The 18,143-nt window shown below is 43.3% G+C and overlaps 2 protein-coding genes across 2 annotated transcripts in view; both read right to left on the minus strand.

Moving 5' to 3' along the window:
• Nucleotides 1-18,143, minus strand: part of LOC141205544 (uncharacterized) — a 216,762-nt gene that overhangs the window by 71,230 nt on the left and 127,389 nt on the right. The gene's annotated exons all lie outside the window — the stretch shown is intronic.
• LOC141205551 (uncharacterized) overlaps nt 1-18,143 on the minus strand; it is a 57,636-nt gene that overhangs the window by 37,832 nt on the left and 1,661 nt on the right. Inside the window, exon 2 of the mRNA XM_073664118.1 lies at nt 16,613-18,138. Within this exon, the coding sequence (XP_073520219.1) occupies nt 16,613-17,848 (1,236 nt within the window). The 5' untranslated portion in view covers nt 17,849-18,138. The remainder of the gene's footprint in view (nt 1-16,612; nt 18,139-18,143) is intronic.

Below are 18,143 nucleotides of genomic sequence, written 5' to 3' on the forward strand. Positions count from 1 at the left end.
GGGGTGCCATGCCATGACAGGATGCGGGTAGCACAAATACCAGGAGGAGGGCAGAACAAATACCAGCATGGGAGACCATAAACCAATAAAAATGCTCGCCACCCGGGCGTAGAACGGGTTCAATAGCTCGTTTCATATATATCCATAGCTAATACATGGCAAATGTGTTGGGTGAAGTATAAACCACAACTATGACTGAAGCACACAGGTGTTACATATACTGGAGAGCTGGCAAATGCTGGACAACACATGTTGGGGAGGGGAATGGTCTTCGTTTCGCTATAATTTCACATATGCCAAAATGATTGTTTGCACTTGAGAAATATATACTTGGACATTAATAAAACAGTGCAGCGCTTATAAATATTGATCAGTGGCAAACATAGTTAAGGGGTTATCAAAAAATGACCAAGAAACAAACTTACCTCGGTTACTAGCAAACGCTCCTCTGGAGAAATGCTTAGTCACATGTGACTCGCCCCCTGGGCCGTGGGGTACCCAGAACCAGGCCTTCTGGTGTACGGTGCTGATGGGGGTAGTAGTGGCAACCCGATCCCGTGGCTCAGGGTGGTCAGACCAAATTGTGGCAGTCTATCAATCAGCGTTTTGAATGTCCGACTACGCCACCCGTGGATTGCAGTCAGAGATAACCACCGCTGAGAGGCAGACCACTGAGGCTGGTGTTGGTGTGCAGCACAGGGGTAGGATAACTCCCCACAGGAAGAGTGTAGCCTCAGGGCAGTGTAAGTGGATGCTGGGGGTGATGGTGACGGCGTAGCAGAAATCACACAGAGTCCAATGATGCAGTCCAGGGTCTTTTACTCACAGTGTTATCCAAGTCACTTCTGTCAGCAAGGACTGCCCGAGCCGTGCTGCGTCCACCAGGTGAGGAGCTCGGTCAACCCCCAGGCAATTCAGGAGTATGGCACAGGACCCCCTTTTGTCCTTTGTCTGGCCTCTCGTGCCCCACCAGTGTCCTGACTTCTGTCCGGCTACCGCGGACCGTGTCGGGTAAGCGTTGGCCTTCACTTCCCGCTATCCTATATGGTGCCTTCCTAGCAGGTTTAGCGGGGGGTCGCACCAATAAATGGTCACAATCTCCGGTTCTTGGCTGAGGGTAGATTCGCCTCCACCAACTTAGGGATCCGGTACCTTTCCATAGCTTGACCCTTCCACCCGATATAATGGGGTATGCAATGGTTGCTGGCCGTTCTGCACTCTTAGGGTCCCTTCTGCCTTCTTGTTTCTGGAGCCCTTCCACTCCTCTATCTCTTCTCCTTCCTTCCTTCTCCTTCTTCTCTTCTCCTCTCTGGCCCCGGCCTTCTCTCTAGGCCTGCCTCGTGGAGCTGAGCTCAGGCTGAGCCATGGCTCCCTGTCAGCTCTGACTGAACTACTTCTCTCTTTCTCACTGACTTAAGATGGCTCCCACCTTTTATCTACTTCTCAGTGTCTGAGCTCAGGTGACCTGCACCCAATGAGCTCCTTCCTGTGCTCCAGAAACCGTCCCCTTTCTGCTCCTACACCACTGGGTTCTCTCCCCCCTCCCCACTCCAGCCAGGGACATGGTCAGTTGTGCCCGCAGCTGGGAGCACCGTCGAGCTGTCCCCCGGAAATGAGGAGTGTATGTGCGTGCAGCTAACTGAGCCCTAGTCCACACTCCATCCTTACCTGGGAGTGGAATATCACACCTCTGGTTGAGGTGCAATACCCCTGTAGCAACCGAACCCTCGGGGCGCTACACATGCAGATGTCTTTTTTAATTAGGAAAGGACCCAAATCCTCCAGACGTTTGTCTAAACAACACATGGACAGGCGACAGAAAGCAATAAACTGTGCAGGATACTTGCGAAGTTCATTTTACAATGTATGAAAATGTCCATATGCCCCACGTTGCAAGAGGAGCGGGTCAACCCATAGTGTTTGGGACGCCGTGATTCTTCACCAAGCATATGGCGCCAAACTCCAAAGTGACGGGACACAAGCCAGGCCAACACAACAATGCCTCATTGGAAACACACATATTTGGCAAACCACAGAACTAACACACGAGACAAATCATAAATGTGTGAGCTAATTGTGTTTTTAAGGATTTTAATAGCTAATTACTAAATTGGCGCACCTTTTCCATATCAAACCATTTAATTATAGATAAAAGCCTTTCATTTGTGAAACAAATAGTAACTTCCACGGAAAGCACACAGATGGTAAACACGGACAGCAAACGGATGCAACATGTAACACAGATAGCTCCGGAACCGGAAAAAAATGGACGTGTGAAACCGGCCTAAAGAATTTGTATCTGCTTGTGAAGATTGTGCACACGCTAAAGTCTGTCACAACCGGCCGGCCGGTGTATTGGCTACATTGGCAATTCCAGAAAGACAGTGGACGCATCGGTCCATGGATTTCATCACAGATTTGCCTTTGTCAGGTGAGAAGACTGTTGTTTGGGTGGTTGGCTGATTAAGTAAACTGGCTTATTTTGTTCCTTTGTCAGGGTTACCTGATGGGAGACCCTCTCCAGGTTGTTTATTTGTCATGTGGTGAGATTACATGGAATTCCTCATAACACTGTGTCTGATAGGGGAGCGTAATTTGTCTCCAAATTCTGGAGAGCGTTTTGTAGTAAACTGGGGATTGACTTGTCATGTTCCTGTGTCTACCACCCTGAGACCAACGGTCAGGCAGAAAGGATAAATCAATCTTTGGAACAAATTTTCAGGTGTTTTGTTGCAGCTCAGCAGGAGGATTGGTCTTCATTCTTACCTCTTGCTGATTTCACCTTTAATAGACAGATCAATCAGTCCACTGGAGCCTGGCTGTTTTTTGTAATTATGGTTTTCATCTCCAATTTGGTGAATTTTCTAAGATAAGTTCTGAATGTCCAGGGATGGAGATCACCATACAGAAACATGGGGATGTTAAATATTTACATAGGTTGAAAAAAGATCATATAATGGTCCCCATATAATGTTCCATACAGAATAATGGACCCCATATAATGCTCCATACAGAATAATGGACTCCATACAGTATATTGCTCCATACAGTATAATGGACTTCATATATTGCTCCATACAGAATAATGGACCCCATATATTTCTCCATACAGAATAGTGGGCCCCATATAATGCTCCATATAGATTAATGGACCCCATATAATGCTCCATACAGAATAATGGACCCCAAATATTGCTCCATACAGAATAATGGACCCCATATAATGCTCCATACAGAATAACTGACCCTATATAATGCTCCATACAGATTAATGGACCCCATATAATGCTCCATACAGAATAATGAACCCCATATAATGCTCCATACAGAATAATGGACCCCATATAATGCTCCATACAGAATATTGGACCCCATATATTGCTCCATACAGAATAATGGGCCTCATATACTGCTCCATACAGAATAACGGACCCCATATATTGCTCCATACAGAATAATGGACACCATATAATGCTCTATACAGAATAATGGGCCTCATATATTGCTCCATACAGAATAATGGACCCCATATATTGCTCCATACAGAATAATGGACCCCATATATTTCTCCACACAGAATAATAGACCCCATATATTGCTCCATACAAAAAAAGTGGGCCCCATATATTCCTCCATACAGAATAGTGAACCCCATATATTGCTCCATATAGAGTTATGGACCCCATATAATGCTCCATACAGAATAATGTGCCCAATATAATTTTACATACAGAATAATAGACCCCATATAGTGCTCCATACAAAATAGTGGGCCCCACATAATGCTTCATACAGAATAATGGACCCCAAATATTGCTCCATACTGAATAATGGACCCCATGTAATGCTCCATACTGAATAATGGACCCCATATATTGCTCCATACAGAATAATGGAACCCATGTAATCCTCCATACAGAAAAATGGACCCCATATATTGCTCCATACAGAATAATGGGCCTCATATATTGCTCAATACAGAATAATGGACCCCATATATTTTCCATCCAGAATAATTGACCTCATATAATGCTCCATACAGAATAATGGACCCCATATAATGCTCCGTACAGAATAATGGGCCTCATATATTGCTCCATACAGAATAATGGACCCCATATAATGCTCCATACAGAATAATGGACCCCATATATTTCTCCATACAGAATAGTGGGCCCCATATAATGCTCCATATAGATTAATGGACCCCATATAATGCTCCATACAGAATAATGGACCCCAAATATTGCTCCATACAGAATAACGGACCCCATATAATGCTCCATACAGAATAACTGACCCCATATAATGCTCCATACAGAATAACTGACCCCATATAATGCTCCATACAGATTAACGGACCCCATATAATGCTCCATTCAGAATAATGGACTCCATATAATGCTCCATACAGAATAATGGCCCCCATATATGCTCCATACAAAATAATGGACGCCATATATTGCTCCATACAAAATAATGGACCCCATATATTGCTCCATACAAAATAATGGACCCCATATATTTCTCCATACATAATAATGGGCCCCATATAATGCTCCATACAGAATAATGGGCCTCATATAATGCTCCATACAGAATAATGGACTCCATATAATGCTACATAAATAATAATGGACCCCATATATTGCTCCATACAGAATAATGGGCCTCATATAATGCCCATACAGAAAAATGGACCCCATATACAGTATTGCTCCATACAGAATAATGGGCCTCATATATTGCTCCATACAGAATAATGGGCCTCATATATTGCTCCATACAGAATAATGGACCCCATATATTGCTCCATACAGAATAATGGACGGACCCCATGTATTTCTCCATACAGAATGGACCCAATATATTGCTCCATACAAGAGTGGGCCCCATATAATGCTCCATACAGAATAGTGGACCCCATATATTGCTCCATACAGAGTGATGGACCCCATATATTGCTCCATACAGAGTGATGGACCCCATATAATGCTCCATACAGAATAATGGACACCATATAATGGTCTATACAGAATAATGGACCTCATATATTTCTGCATACAGAATAATGGACCCCATATATTGCTCCATACAGAATAATGGACCCCATATATTGCTCCATACAGAATAATGGACCCCATATATTTCTCCATACAGAATAATATATCCCATATATTGCTCCATACAAAAAAGTGGGCCCGATATATTGCTCCATACAGAATAGTGAACCCCATATATTGCTCCATATAGAGTGATGGACCCCATATAATGCTCCATACAGAATAATGGGCCCCATATAATGCTCCATACAGAATAATAGACCCCATATAGTGCTCCATACAAAATAGTGGGCCCCATATAATGCTCCATACAGAATAATGGACCCCAAATATTGCTCCATACTGAATAATGGACCCCATATATTGCTCCATACAGAATAATGGACCCCATGTAATCCTCCATACAGAAAAATGGACCCCATATATTGCTCCATACAGAATAATGGGCCTCATATATTGCTCAATACAGAATAATGGACCCCATATAATTTCCATCCAGAATAATGGACCTCATATATTGCTCCATACAGAATAATGGACCCCATATAATGCTCCATACAGTATAATGGACTCCATATAATGCTCCATACAGAGTAGGCCCCAAATAATGCTCCCTACATGATGGGCCCCATATAATACTCCATACAAGATGGGCACAATATAATGCTCCATACATGATGGGCCCCATATAATGCTCCAAACAAGATGGGCCCCATATAATTTTTAATTAATTATTTATATAGTGCCATTGATTCCATGGTGCTGTACATAAGAAGGGGTTACATACAAAATACAGATATCACTTACAGTAATTGAACAAACAGTGATAGACTGGTACAGAGGAAAGAGGACCCTGCCCTTGCGCGCTTACATTCTACAGCATATAATGCTGTGTACATAAAAAAAAGCAGAGGGCGCACTGTAGTGATGTCATCGTTCCCTCTGACCTGAGATGTCACAAGTCAGCAGACACAGAAGAAGAAGCTGGAGCTGCGGGGAACGGGGAGAGGTAAGTATTCCAAGTGCCCTCGACTCACTGGCCCCTAAAGGCGAGTGGGCCCCCCCACTGGCTCAAGGCCACGACACTTGCCCATATGTGCCGGGTGCTGATGCTGGCCCTGGCTAGCACTTTTGGAAGAATTTGCAATAATATGGAGAGGGGGCGCCAATAGAGCTGTTACCCAGACAACTAGTAGTTAAAAGAAAGAAGACGCTCACCTTGGTGAGTTGTGAGAATGCACAACTCATATGATGGTAAAATGGAGTGCTGCAGGAGACACCAAACCTCAAGGGTCCGAGTACCATAAGTTGTGGATGCAAGAAAGTGCCAGAAAATCCACGCTCCTCCGGGTCCAAAAAAGGATGCAATATCCAGTACTTAGTTATGAGTCCATTTATTGAAGCTAAAATCAGACGCGTTTCGTGGATGTCCTGTCCACTTCATCAAGTGCATAGCTTATACTGGGTATAACAAGGAGTGGACATAAATATATACAAGTCAAAAAGAAAAAAATGTGAAAAAAACTTCTGCCAAACTAGAGTGGCCGTTAGGGAAGAAAAGTTTCTTCAATATGAGAAAAGCATAAATTTGAGTCTCCATCAATGTATATATGTGTCAAGAATAAAATATTAGCATAATTAAAAAATAAATAATTAGAAACCGGTATATTTCAGTGCATATTGCTTAAATAAAAAATAATTCCGAAATGGGAATAAAACCTGTTGTATTGCGATCAACTGGATCATGTTTAGATCCTAATCGTGGTGCAGCCCTCTATGCTATGGGTACATATGTATGTATCGAGACTGATTTGTTCCGATAGGAAATTATAAAAGAATATTTAAAAATGCATTTAAACTTATATATACACATATGAAAATAAAAATAAAAAGGGAAAATGTATATCAAGATCCAAGAGACGGTGCCTTGTTCAAGAGTGTTTTATTTATTTTTATTTTCATATGTATATATAAGTTAAATACATTTTTAATTTTTTTTTTTTTATAATTTCTCGATACATACATATGCACCCATAGCATAGAGGGCTGTTTAGGATCTAAACATGATCCAGTTGATCGCAATACAACAGGTTCGATTCCCATTTCGGAATTATTTTTTATTTAAGCAATATGCACTGAAATACTATATACCGGTTCTTAATTATTTATTTTTTAATCATGCTAACATTATTTTATTCTTGACCCATATATACATTGATGGAGACTCAAATTTATGCTTTTCTCATATTGAACGAACTTTTCTTCCCCAACGGCCACTCTGGTTTGGCAGAAGTTTTTTTCACATTTTTTTCTTTTTGACTTGTATATATTTATGTCCACACCTTGTTATACCTGGTATAAGCTATGCACTTGATGAAGTGGACAGGACATCCACGAAACGTGTCTGATTTTAGCTTCAGTAGATGGACTTATATTTAAGCACTGGGTATTGCATCCTTTTTTGGACCCAGAGGAACGTGGATTTTCTGGCACTTTCTTGCATCCACCACATTTGGGAAGAAGTTGACATTTACCGATAAAAGATAGATGGGTCTATAGGATGCCCGCAAGCTGTGGTCCTTGCCTTGTTTAGGCAACACCGTAAATACAGCTTCCTTCAAGGATGTGGGCAATGATCCCCCTCCAAAACATGTATTATATACCTCCAATAACACTGATAGTAATACTTCCTCATTAGTGAGGAGTGAGCACTAAAATGCACGGGTACTTGTTGTTCAAGTCGAGTATATTGGAATGCTCGAGTGCTCGGTCTGAGTAACGAGCCCAATGTAAGTCTATGGGAAACTCAAGCATTTTTCAGGCGGCTCCCCCCAGAGGTCTGCAGAGGGCCTAAAAATTGTCAAAATCGAAGAGAACAGTGCTCAAATGACATGGGAACAGCATGGGGAAGACCCCTGGAAGCATTTCTGACTCCCAGGTCACTGCTGTGAAAAATGTTGTCAGAGTATTACGCTTCCTTTACGGACTCACAATAAAACTTACAAAAACGGAACCAAACTGGATTTTCCTTTGAAAGATGTTAAGGAACACCCTTTCCAGGGTAATGACTTGTATATAAGGAAAAATAAATAACCAAAAACAACAATGCTCCTCCACACTTTGGGCTATGTTCACACATATATACATTTACTAGTATACAAAAAATACATTTACCGGTAAATGTCATTTTAACATTTAACTACCTTATCTTCTCATGTGGTGTGTGAGACATGATCAGACACATCCTGCTTCATTTATGAAGGAGGGACTCAAAGTCACAAACACTATTTTTATAGTGCCATCAGGCAGCCCTTACTATTCTTAAAGGGTCAGCAGTCGGCCCTCACTATAGTTAGACAGCCATCAGCCGGCTATGCTTTGTTGTTCCCATTATTAAAGAGTGAGTCTCCTACACTGTTAATGTGTATGCAATGACTGCAAGAGCTGCCAAAAATTTAGACGTACCCCAATACCCCTTTGAATAGACAGAGGATGTGTGTATCGTACCCAGTCTCATTCGTTCTCTTTACACCACAACTAACCCTCCTCTTCCTGTATTCCCCCACAGGAATCTCCATTCTACCTCCATATCTCCCTAACCGTAACAGTCATCCTAAACGGGACAGATAAAGGACCTCTATGACCTAATTCACTTCAGCACGATATATTTTATCAGTATTTTTTAACCAGCCAAATCCACCTTTTTAGCATTTGATCGAAATAAATTTTGTATTTTAATCTTCATTTATTTTCATAGTCTTTACAAACAAGCACTCTCACCAGTGCACATACAGTTGTGCTCAAAAGTTTACATATCCCGGCAGAATTTTTGCTTTTTTGGCCCACCCAGCAGAATTTTTGCTTTTTTGGCCTTGGGTCAGAGAATATGAATGATAACAAAAAACTTTTTCTCCACTCATGGTTATTGGTTGGGTGAAGCCATTTATTGTCAAACTACTGTGTTTTCTCTTTTTAAATCTTAATGACAACCATAAACATCTAAATGACCCTGATCAAAAGTTCACATACCCCAGTTCTTAATACAGTGTATTGCCCCCTCTAACATCAATGACAGCTTTAAGTCTTTTGTGGTAGTTGTGGATGAGGTTCTTTATTTTCTCAGATGGTAAATCTGCCTATTCTTCTGGGCAACAAGCCTCCAGTTCCTGTAAATTCCTGGGCTGTCTAGCATGAACTGCACACTTGAGATCTCCCCAGAGTGTCTCAATGATATTGAGGTCAGGAGACTGAGATGGCCACTCAGAACCTTCACTTTGTTCTGCTGTAGCCAATGGCAGGTCAACTTGGCCTTGTGTTTTGGATCGTTGTCATGTTGGAATGTCCAAGTACGTCCCATGCGCAGCTTTTGGGCTGATGAGTGCAAATTTGCCCCCAGTATTTGCTGATAACTAGTGAGGAGCGAACATACTCGCCACTGTTCGGTACTTGCCCGAGCATCACTGTGCTCGACGAGTATTTCCGGGTTGCTCAGGCGGGAACTCGGGTCCCCTCCGTGCATGTTTGGCACTCTTTAGAGAGCCAGTAAACATGCAGGGATTGCCTGCCACGTACTGTAATGCCGTAGCCATGTTGATCGTGGGCATTACAGTGATTGGCTGGTCGCACAGCATCATCAGGTCTATATAAGACCTGGCGCCGCTATGCCCGTCAACGTCTACCTTGGAACCAGGCAGAGTAGGAAGAGTTGCTTTTGTGTGAGGGAGAGATTTGCTTGTGTATATTTAGTAAAAGTATTCCACAAGATATATATATATACAGTGGTGGCCAAAAGTATTGGCACCCCTGCAATTCTGTCAGATAATACTCAGTTTCTTCCTGAAAATGATTGCAATCACAAATTCTTTGGTATTATTATCTTCATTTAATTTGTCTTCAATGAAAAAACACAAAAAGAATTGTCCTAAAGCCAAATTGGATACAATTCCACACCAAACCTAAAAAAGGGGGTGGACAAAAGTATTGGCACTGTTTAAAAAATCATGTGATGCTTCTCTAATTCGTGTAATTAACAGCACCTGTAACTTACCTGTGGCACCTAACAGGTGTTGGCAATAACTAAATCACACTTGCAGCCAGTTAACATGGATTAAAGTTGACACAACCTCTGTCCTGTGTCCTTGTGTGTATCACATTGAGCATGGAGAAAAGAAAGAAGACCAAAGAACTGTCTGAGGACTTGAGAAACCAAATTGTGAGGAAGCATGAGCAATCTCAAGGCTACAAGTCCATCTCCAAAGACCTGAATGTTCCTGTGTCTTCCGTGCGCAGTGTCATCAAGAAGTTTAAAGCCCATGGCACTGCGGCTATCCTCCCTAGATATGGACGGAAAAGAAAAATTGACGAGAGATTTCAACGCAAAATTATGCGGATGGTGGATAAAGAACCTCGACTAACATCCAAACAAGTTCAAGCTGCCCTGCAGTCCGAGGGTACAACAGTGTCAACCCGTACTATCTGTCGGCGTCTGAATGAAAAGGGACTGTATGGTAGGATATCCAGGAAGACCCCACTTCTTACCCCGAGACATAAAAAAGCCAGGCTGGAGTTTGCCAAAACTTACCTGAGAAAGCCTAAAACGTTTTGGAAGAATGTTCTCTGGTCAGATGAGACAAAAGTAGAGCTTTTTGGGAAAAAGCATCAACATAGAGTGTACAGGAAAAAAAAGAGGCATTCAAAGAAAAGAACACGGTCCCTACAGTCAAACATGGCGGAGGTTCCCTGATGTTTTGGGGTTGCTTTGCTGCCTCTGGCACTGGACTGCTTGACCGTGTGCATGACATTATGAAGTCTGAAGACTACCAACAAATTTTGCACCATAATGTAGGGCCCACTGTGAGAAAGCTGGGTCTCCCTCAGAGGTCATGGGTCTTCCAGCAGGACAATGACCCAAAACACACTTCCAAAAGCACTATAAAATGGTTTGAGAGAAAGCACTGGAGACTTCTAAGGTGGCCAGCAATGAGTCCAGACCTGAATCCCATAGAACACCTGTGGAGAGATCTCAAAATGGCAGTTTGGAGAAGGCACCCTTCAAATATCAGGGACCTGGAGCAGTTTGCCAAAGAAGAATGGTCTACAATTCCAGCAGAGCATTGCAAGAAACTCATTGATGGTTACCGGAAGCGGTTGTTCGCAGTTATTTTGGCTAAAGGTTGTGCAACCAAGTATTAGGCTGAGGATGCCAATACTTTTGTCCGGCCCATTTTTGGAGTTTTGTGTGAAATGATCAATGATTTGATTTTTGCTTCATTCTCTTTTGTGTTTTTTCCTTGCAAGGAAATTAAATGAAGATAATAATACCAAAGAATTTGTGATTGCAATCATTTTCAGGAAGAAACTGAGTATTATCTGACAGAATTGCAGGGGTGCCAATACTTTTGGCCACCACTATATATATATATATATATATATATATATATATATATATATATATCTGAACTAACAGTCCTTCTGAGGACTAATCCAGCTCCATATAATCAGTGCTAGGCAGGAGTTAGGCAGGCAGGCAGTGTATGTGGCAGACTGCAGTGCATATAGCACAAAAGGGTCCATTGAACGTCCTGTCTGCTGCTGCTGTAATAATTTCAGATATTTGTAGACATAACCCCAGATATCAGGGGCCAGGGCAATTTTTTTTTTATTTTAATCCTCGTTATTTGCTTAAAAAGCAATCCAGGGTACACCATTTTTGTGGTCTATTAGCTTGTTTGCACTACAGAATACAGCCAGATCTGTTCAATATTCGAGCAATAAAATTTCAGAAATTTGAACTGAACGTGGAATATACTGGCCTTTTAGATTCTGTTGCAGTGTGTCAGTCAAGCTATTCACACTAGGTATTTGTGAAGAATAGTATCAGTGAATTACAGGCCTGCTATTTAAAACCATGGTTCTCTGTCACACGTATCACATATAACTGCTTTCCAAAATCAGCCATTTCTCGTGAACGTGGAAAAAATTGTTCTCCATTTAAAATGGGCAAGGTGCGTATCAAGGAACGGGGAAGTGGACATGATGGTGCATGCAGAGGCCGAGGATGTGGCCGTGGGCAAGCTGAAATTGTGCCACAACAAAGACCCACATATTGTCGCTCAACCTTCCTGTCTTAATTAGTAGGGGACTGCAGCACAACACTTTTGAACCCAGAGCAGTGTCAAAAGGTTCTTGGCTGGATAGCAGATAATGCTTCCAGTCACTTTGACACCCCCACCACCCTGGCTTCCACACGGTCAAGTGTCAGTAGCCGTGAATCTGGACCTCATATTTCTCACCCTGAATCTCCTTCCTCCCACCATGTCGAGTGCCTGGAAACAACTGATGCCACACTTGGACACTCAGAAGAGCTGTTCACTTTTCCATTTGTAGATTTGGGCCTCTTGCCCGACCAGTCAAGAGGAGAACACGTGTAGCGATGCCCAAATATTGGAGCAACCACGGTCACACGAAGGCAATGATGGGAAAGTGCAATTACTGTCGCAGGAGGTGGACGATGTTGATGAGACACAATTGCCAGAAAGTCAGGAGGAGGACTAGGGTGCGTAAGTGTAAGAGGAGGTGGTGGATGATATAATAACTGACCCAACCTGGCAGGGGGTCATAGAGAGCGAGGACAGCAGCACACAGGGGGAGGGAGGCGTAGCACCACAACAGGCAGGAAGAAGCAGTGTGGTGGCCGCAGACACAAGGCGGGAAAGCACTCCTCGTAACACCAACACGACGGAAGTTGCCAGTACAACTGTTAGGTCTTCCCGAGTCTGGTTATCATTAAAGACTCCGCAGATAACCCCAAAAAGGCCATTTGCACCACCTGCCAGGCCACCATCAGTAGGGGTAGCAAAAGTAGCAGCCTGACCACCACCAGCATGATCAGGCACATGGCAGCAAAGCACCTAAGTGGCCGAACCCCAGGGTCCAGCAACAGCGTCTGACACCACTGCTCCTTCCGCTGTTGTGCATGCACACCAATCCCCTGTCCATGGCTCATGCCAAGATGCCTCCCGCCCTGCACCTGTCATTGCACCCTCTCAACTAGTACCATCAGCAAGCACGTCCACGTCCTTGTCCCAGCGCAGCATTCAGTTTTCCCAACCCCAGTCCTTGGAACGCAAAACAAATACGCAGCCAACGCCCCACAGGCCACACTACTAAATTCTCACATTTCGCGAATGCTTGCGCTCGAAATGTTGCCTTTTAGGCTCGTGGAGACGGAAGCTTTTCGCAACCTGATGGCGGCGGTACTTGGTCCCCAGCCAACACTATTTCTCCTGGTGTGCCGTTCCCGCATTACACGAGCAGGTGTCCCACAACATTAGCCGTGCCCTCAACAACGCAGTTACTGGGAATCCCACCTAACCACGGACACATGGACAAATGCTTGTGGTCAGGGACGGTACATCTCTCTGACGGCACACTGGGCTAATATAGTGGAAGCCGGGACCCAGTCAGATTTTGGGACGGAACACGTCCTCCTGACGCCGAGTACTGCGGGCCCTGGATCAATCAGGGTTGCCCCCACATTCTACAGCTCCTGCACCTCCTCCTCCTCTTCAGTCTCCATCTCCGAAATGACCACATTAGTCGCAAACTGGAAGCACTGCAACACTGCCTCGGCCAAGCGGCAACAGGCTGTGCTGAAGCTAATATGCTTAGGTGACAAATCGCACAATGCTGAAAAGTTGTGGGCAGCTCTGAAAGAGCAGGCAGATCTATGGCTGACACCACTGAACCTACAGCCAGGCATGGTCGTGTGTGACAATGGCCGGCCGGAATCTGGTGGCGGCTCTGAGGTGAGGCGAGCTCACACACATACCATGCCTGGCCCATATGCATAACCTCGTGGTTCAGCGGTTTCTCAAAACTGACCCGGATCTGCTTGTCAAAGTACGCCGCGTGTATGCCCATTTTAGAAAGTTACCTCCAGCTTCCGCTGCCTTTGCCGTGCTTCAGCAGCGTTTGCAACTTCCAGCTCACCGACAGATCTGCAATGTCCCCACACGTTGGAACTCTACATTATAGACGTTGGGAAGGATTTGTGAGCAGAAGAGGGCAGTTGTTGACTACCAGCATCAACAAGGCGGTCAGTATTCAGTTCAGACTCCACACATAACACCTGAGGAGTGGGCGTGGATATCAGACATCTGTACCTTCCTCCAAAAGTTTGAGAACTCCACAAACATGGTGAGCGTAGATGTTGTCATAATTAGCATCACCATCCCGCTTCTCTGTCTTCTGAAATGCTCTCTGCTCACAATTAAAGAGGATGCATTGCAGGTGGAGCACGATGAGATGGAGCAAGGAACCATACAGGGTGATTTCACACAGCCCAGCCTCATCTCATCCCAAAGTGCATTGGGTGACAATGAGGAGGAGGAGGAAGAACAGGAGCTAATTTCCTGCGCTATAGACGGTACTACTGTCATATCATCTGTACAGCGTGGATGGCCTGAGGACAGGGATGAGGAGAACATGGTTAGTCGTCCTCTTGGTGAGGACTCGGAAGTCTTACCTCTTTGCAGTCTGGCACACATGGCTGAGTTTATGTTACGCTGCCTTTCCCGTCACCCTTGCATTGTCCAAATTTTGGGTGACAGTCATTACTGGTTGGTGACACTTCTAGACCCACGATACAAGGAGAACTTTCTGTCTCTTATTCCTACGCTGGACAGGGCTCATAAAATGGGGCAGTACCAGAATGCCCTTGTTGCAGATGATTAAAAAAAATTCCCGTCTTAAAACGCTGGCAGCAGAGGTCACAGTTCGTTGGACAACCAAGGCGTACAGGCAAGGGAGACACAAATGCAATACAGCAGAGGCAGGGGAATACTGTCTAAGTTCTGGGACAGTTTTTTCAGACCCTCCCATTGCACAGGCCCTGAGGTGTAAGGTACTCTCACAAGGAGGGAAAAGTTTTGGAAGATGTTGAGGGAGTACCTTGCTGACCATACCAACATCCTCCGTGATTCCTTTGTGCCTTATAATTATTGAGTATCCAAGCTGGACTCAGTGGGATGAACTGGCTCTCTACGCTTTGGAGGTCCTGGTCTGCTCTGCCACTAGCATTTTATTAGTACGGGTTTTTAGTGCCGCTGGTGGAATTATAACCGATAGACGCATCCGCCTGTCCACTGAAAATGCTGACAGGCTGACTCTTATAAAAATGAACAAGGGCTGGATTGGGCCAGATTTCTCAACATCCCCGAATGATAGCAGTATGACAAACTCAAAAACAGTGTTTTTTTTGGGATGTCTAATTCTATTCCCATGCACCTCTGTCTTCACACCCAGACATTGGGTATACACTTCCTGATTTTGTCTATTTGATCTTGTCCTCCTTCTCCACCACCATATCACCACCATATCACCAAATCTACAACTCTTGCAAGGGGTATTGAAGTTCCTCCAAATTTTTGGGAGCCGTTGCATTCACTGCATACCCTGTATCTGTATAGCAGACCCTCTTCTTTCTACTGGGAACATGCCATTACTGTGACCCAGCTCTATGTGTCTTTAAATTGTTAGTGGGATTTTTGCCAAATTTTGGCAGCTGTTGGACTCACTGCATACCCTGTGACTGGATACCAGACCCGCTCCTTTCTAATGGGAACATGCCATTACTGTGGCCCTGCTCTATGTGTTTTTAAACTGTTAGTGGGGTTTTTCTCAACTTTTGGCAGCCTTTGCAGTCACAACATGGGCATTTTCACTATAGGAGACCCACTCCTTTATAATGGAAACATTTTTTGTTACTGAGACCCTCCTATATGTCTCTTCAAAGGGGTATGGTGTTGCGTCCAAATTTTTGTCAGCCCTTGCAGTCACTGCATAGGCAATAACAGTATAGGAGACCCACTTGTTAATAATGGGAACAACAAAGCATAGCCAGCTGATGGCTCTCTAACAATAGCGAGGAATGACTGCTGGCCCTTTAAGAATAGTAAGGCGCTTCCTGATGGCCCTATAAAAATAGGCTTTGTGACTTTCAGAGTCCCTCCTTCATAAATGAAACAGGATGTGCCTGATGATGTGTCACACACCACATGGCCAGATAAGGTTGTAAAATTTAAATTACATTTCACGGTGAATGCATTTGTCACTGTTGACAGCAATGCAAAACTGCGTGAACATAGCCCAAGGTGTGGAGGAGCATTTTTATTTTTGGTTATTTATTTTGCCATATATACAAGTCATTACCCTGGAAAGGATGTTCCTTAACATATTTGCCAGGAAATTCCATTTTGGTTTTATTTTTGTATGTTTTATTGTGAGTCCGTAAAAGTAGCGTAATACTCTGACAACACTGTTTACAGCAGTGACCTGGGAGTCAGAAATGCTTCCAGGGGTCTTCCCCATACTGTTCGCATGACATTTGAGCACTGTTCCCATTGATTTGGGAAATTTTTAGGACCTCTGCAGACTGCCAAGGGGGGGGGGGGGGCAGTTGGACTCACTGCATACCCTGTAACTGGATACCAGACCCGCAACATTTTTTCTTGCTAAAAGTGTGTCTTTTCAAGTAAAACATTTTCCACATTAAGGATATAAAAAGGCTTCTCCCCTGTGTGACTTCTCTGATGTATAACAAGATCTGATTCATTGTTAAAACATTTCCCACATTCTGAACAGGAAAAAGGCTTCTCCCCTGTGTGAGTTCTCTGGTGTATAACAAGATTCCATTTCCGGTTAAAACATTTCCCACATTCTGAACAGGAAAAAGGCTTCTCCCCTGTGTGAATTCTCTGATGTTTAACAAGATCTGATTGCTGGTTAAAACATTTCCCACATTCTGAACAGGAAAAAGGCTTCTCTCCTGTGTGAGTTCTCTGGTGACTAAGAAAATATGATTTTGTGTTAAAACATTTCCCACATTGTGAACAGGAAAAAGGCTTCTCCCCTGTGTGAGTTCTCTGGTGTATAACAAGATTCCATTTTCGGATAAAACATTTCCCACATTCTGAACAGGAAAAAGGCTTCTCACCTGGGTGAATTCTCTGATGTGTAACAAGATCTGATTTCTGGTTAAAACATTTCCCACATTCTGAACAGGAAAAAGGCTTCTCCCCTGTGTGAGTTCTCTGGTGACTAAGAAGAATTGATTTCTGGTTAAAACATTTCCCACATTCTGAACAGGAAAAAACCTTCTCCCCTGTGTGAGTTCTTTGATGTATAACAAGAGTTGATTTCTGATTAAAACATTTTCCACATTCTGAACAGGAAAAAGTCTTCTCCCCTGTGTGAGTTCTTTGATGTGTAACAAAAGCTGATTTCTGGTTAAAACATTTCCCACATTCTGAACATGAAAAAGGCTTCTCCCCTGTATGAGTTCTCTGGTGACGAAGAAGATTTGATTTATTGTTAAAACATTTCCCACATTCTGAACAGGAAAAAGGCTTCTCCCCTGTGTGAGTTCTCTGATGTGTAACAAGATCTGATTTCTGGTTAAAACATTTCCCACATTCTGAACAGGAAAAAGGAATCTTCCCTTTGTGAATTCTTTGGTGTATAACAAGATTCCATTTCCGGTTAAAACATTTCCCACATTCTGAACAGTAAAAAGTCTTCTCCCCTGTGTGAGTTCTTTGATGTATAACAGCAACTGATTTCTGGTTAAAACATTTCCCACATTCTGAACAGGAAAAAGCCTTCTCTCCTGTGTGAGTTCTCTGGTGACTAAGAAGACTTGATTTCTTGTTAAAACATCTCATACACTTGGAACAAGAAAATCTATTCTTTGCTGTGTCAATTTTTTGATGTTTAAGAAAAAACATTTTGACGGGAAAACTATTTCCATATTCTGACTGTGAAAATGATTTTTTAGCTTTAGGAGCAGTTAGATTTTTAATGCTTATTTTGTGACTTTGATTTTCCTTAGTAGTAGGTAATGAATCAGAAGAAAGGACCTGTTTCAAAGGATCAGATGACACATCTTTGCTGTGAAGGGATGATGGTATATCTGGAGTAATGGCATTTCCTTCAATTGTATCCTGTGGGATCTCAAGCTCATCTGATTTGAAAATTGAAGATGTCAGCTGTCCCTCTGATCTCCTGGTACAGTCATCTGCT

The sequence above is a fragment of the Phyllobates terribilis genome, unplaced genomic scaffold (genome assembly GCF_046119375.1).
Source record: "Phyllobates terribilis strain yellow unplaced genomic scaffold, ASM4611937v1 Scaffold_140__1_contigs__length_4765195, whole genome shotgun sequence".
NCBI classification, from domain to species: Eukaryota; Metazoa; Chordata; class Amphibia; order Anura; family Dendrobatidae; genus Phyllobates; species Phyllobates terribilis.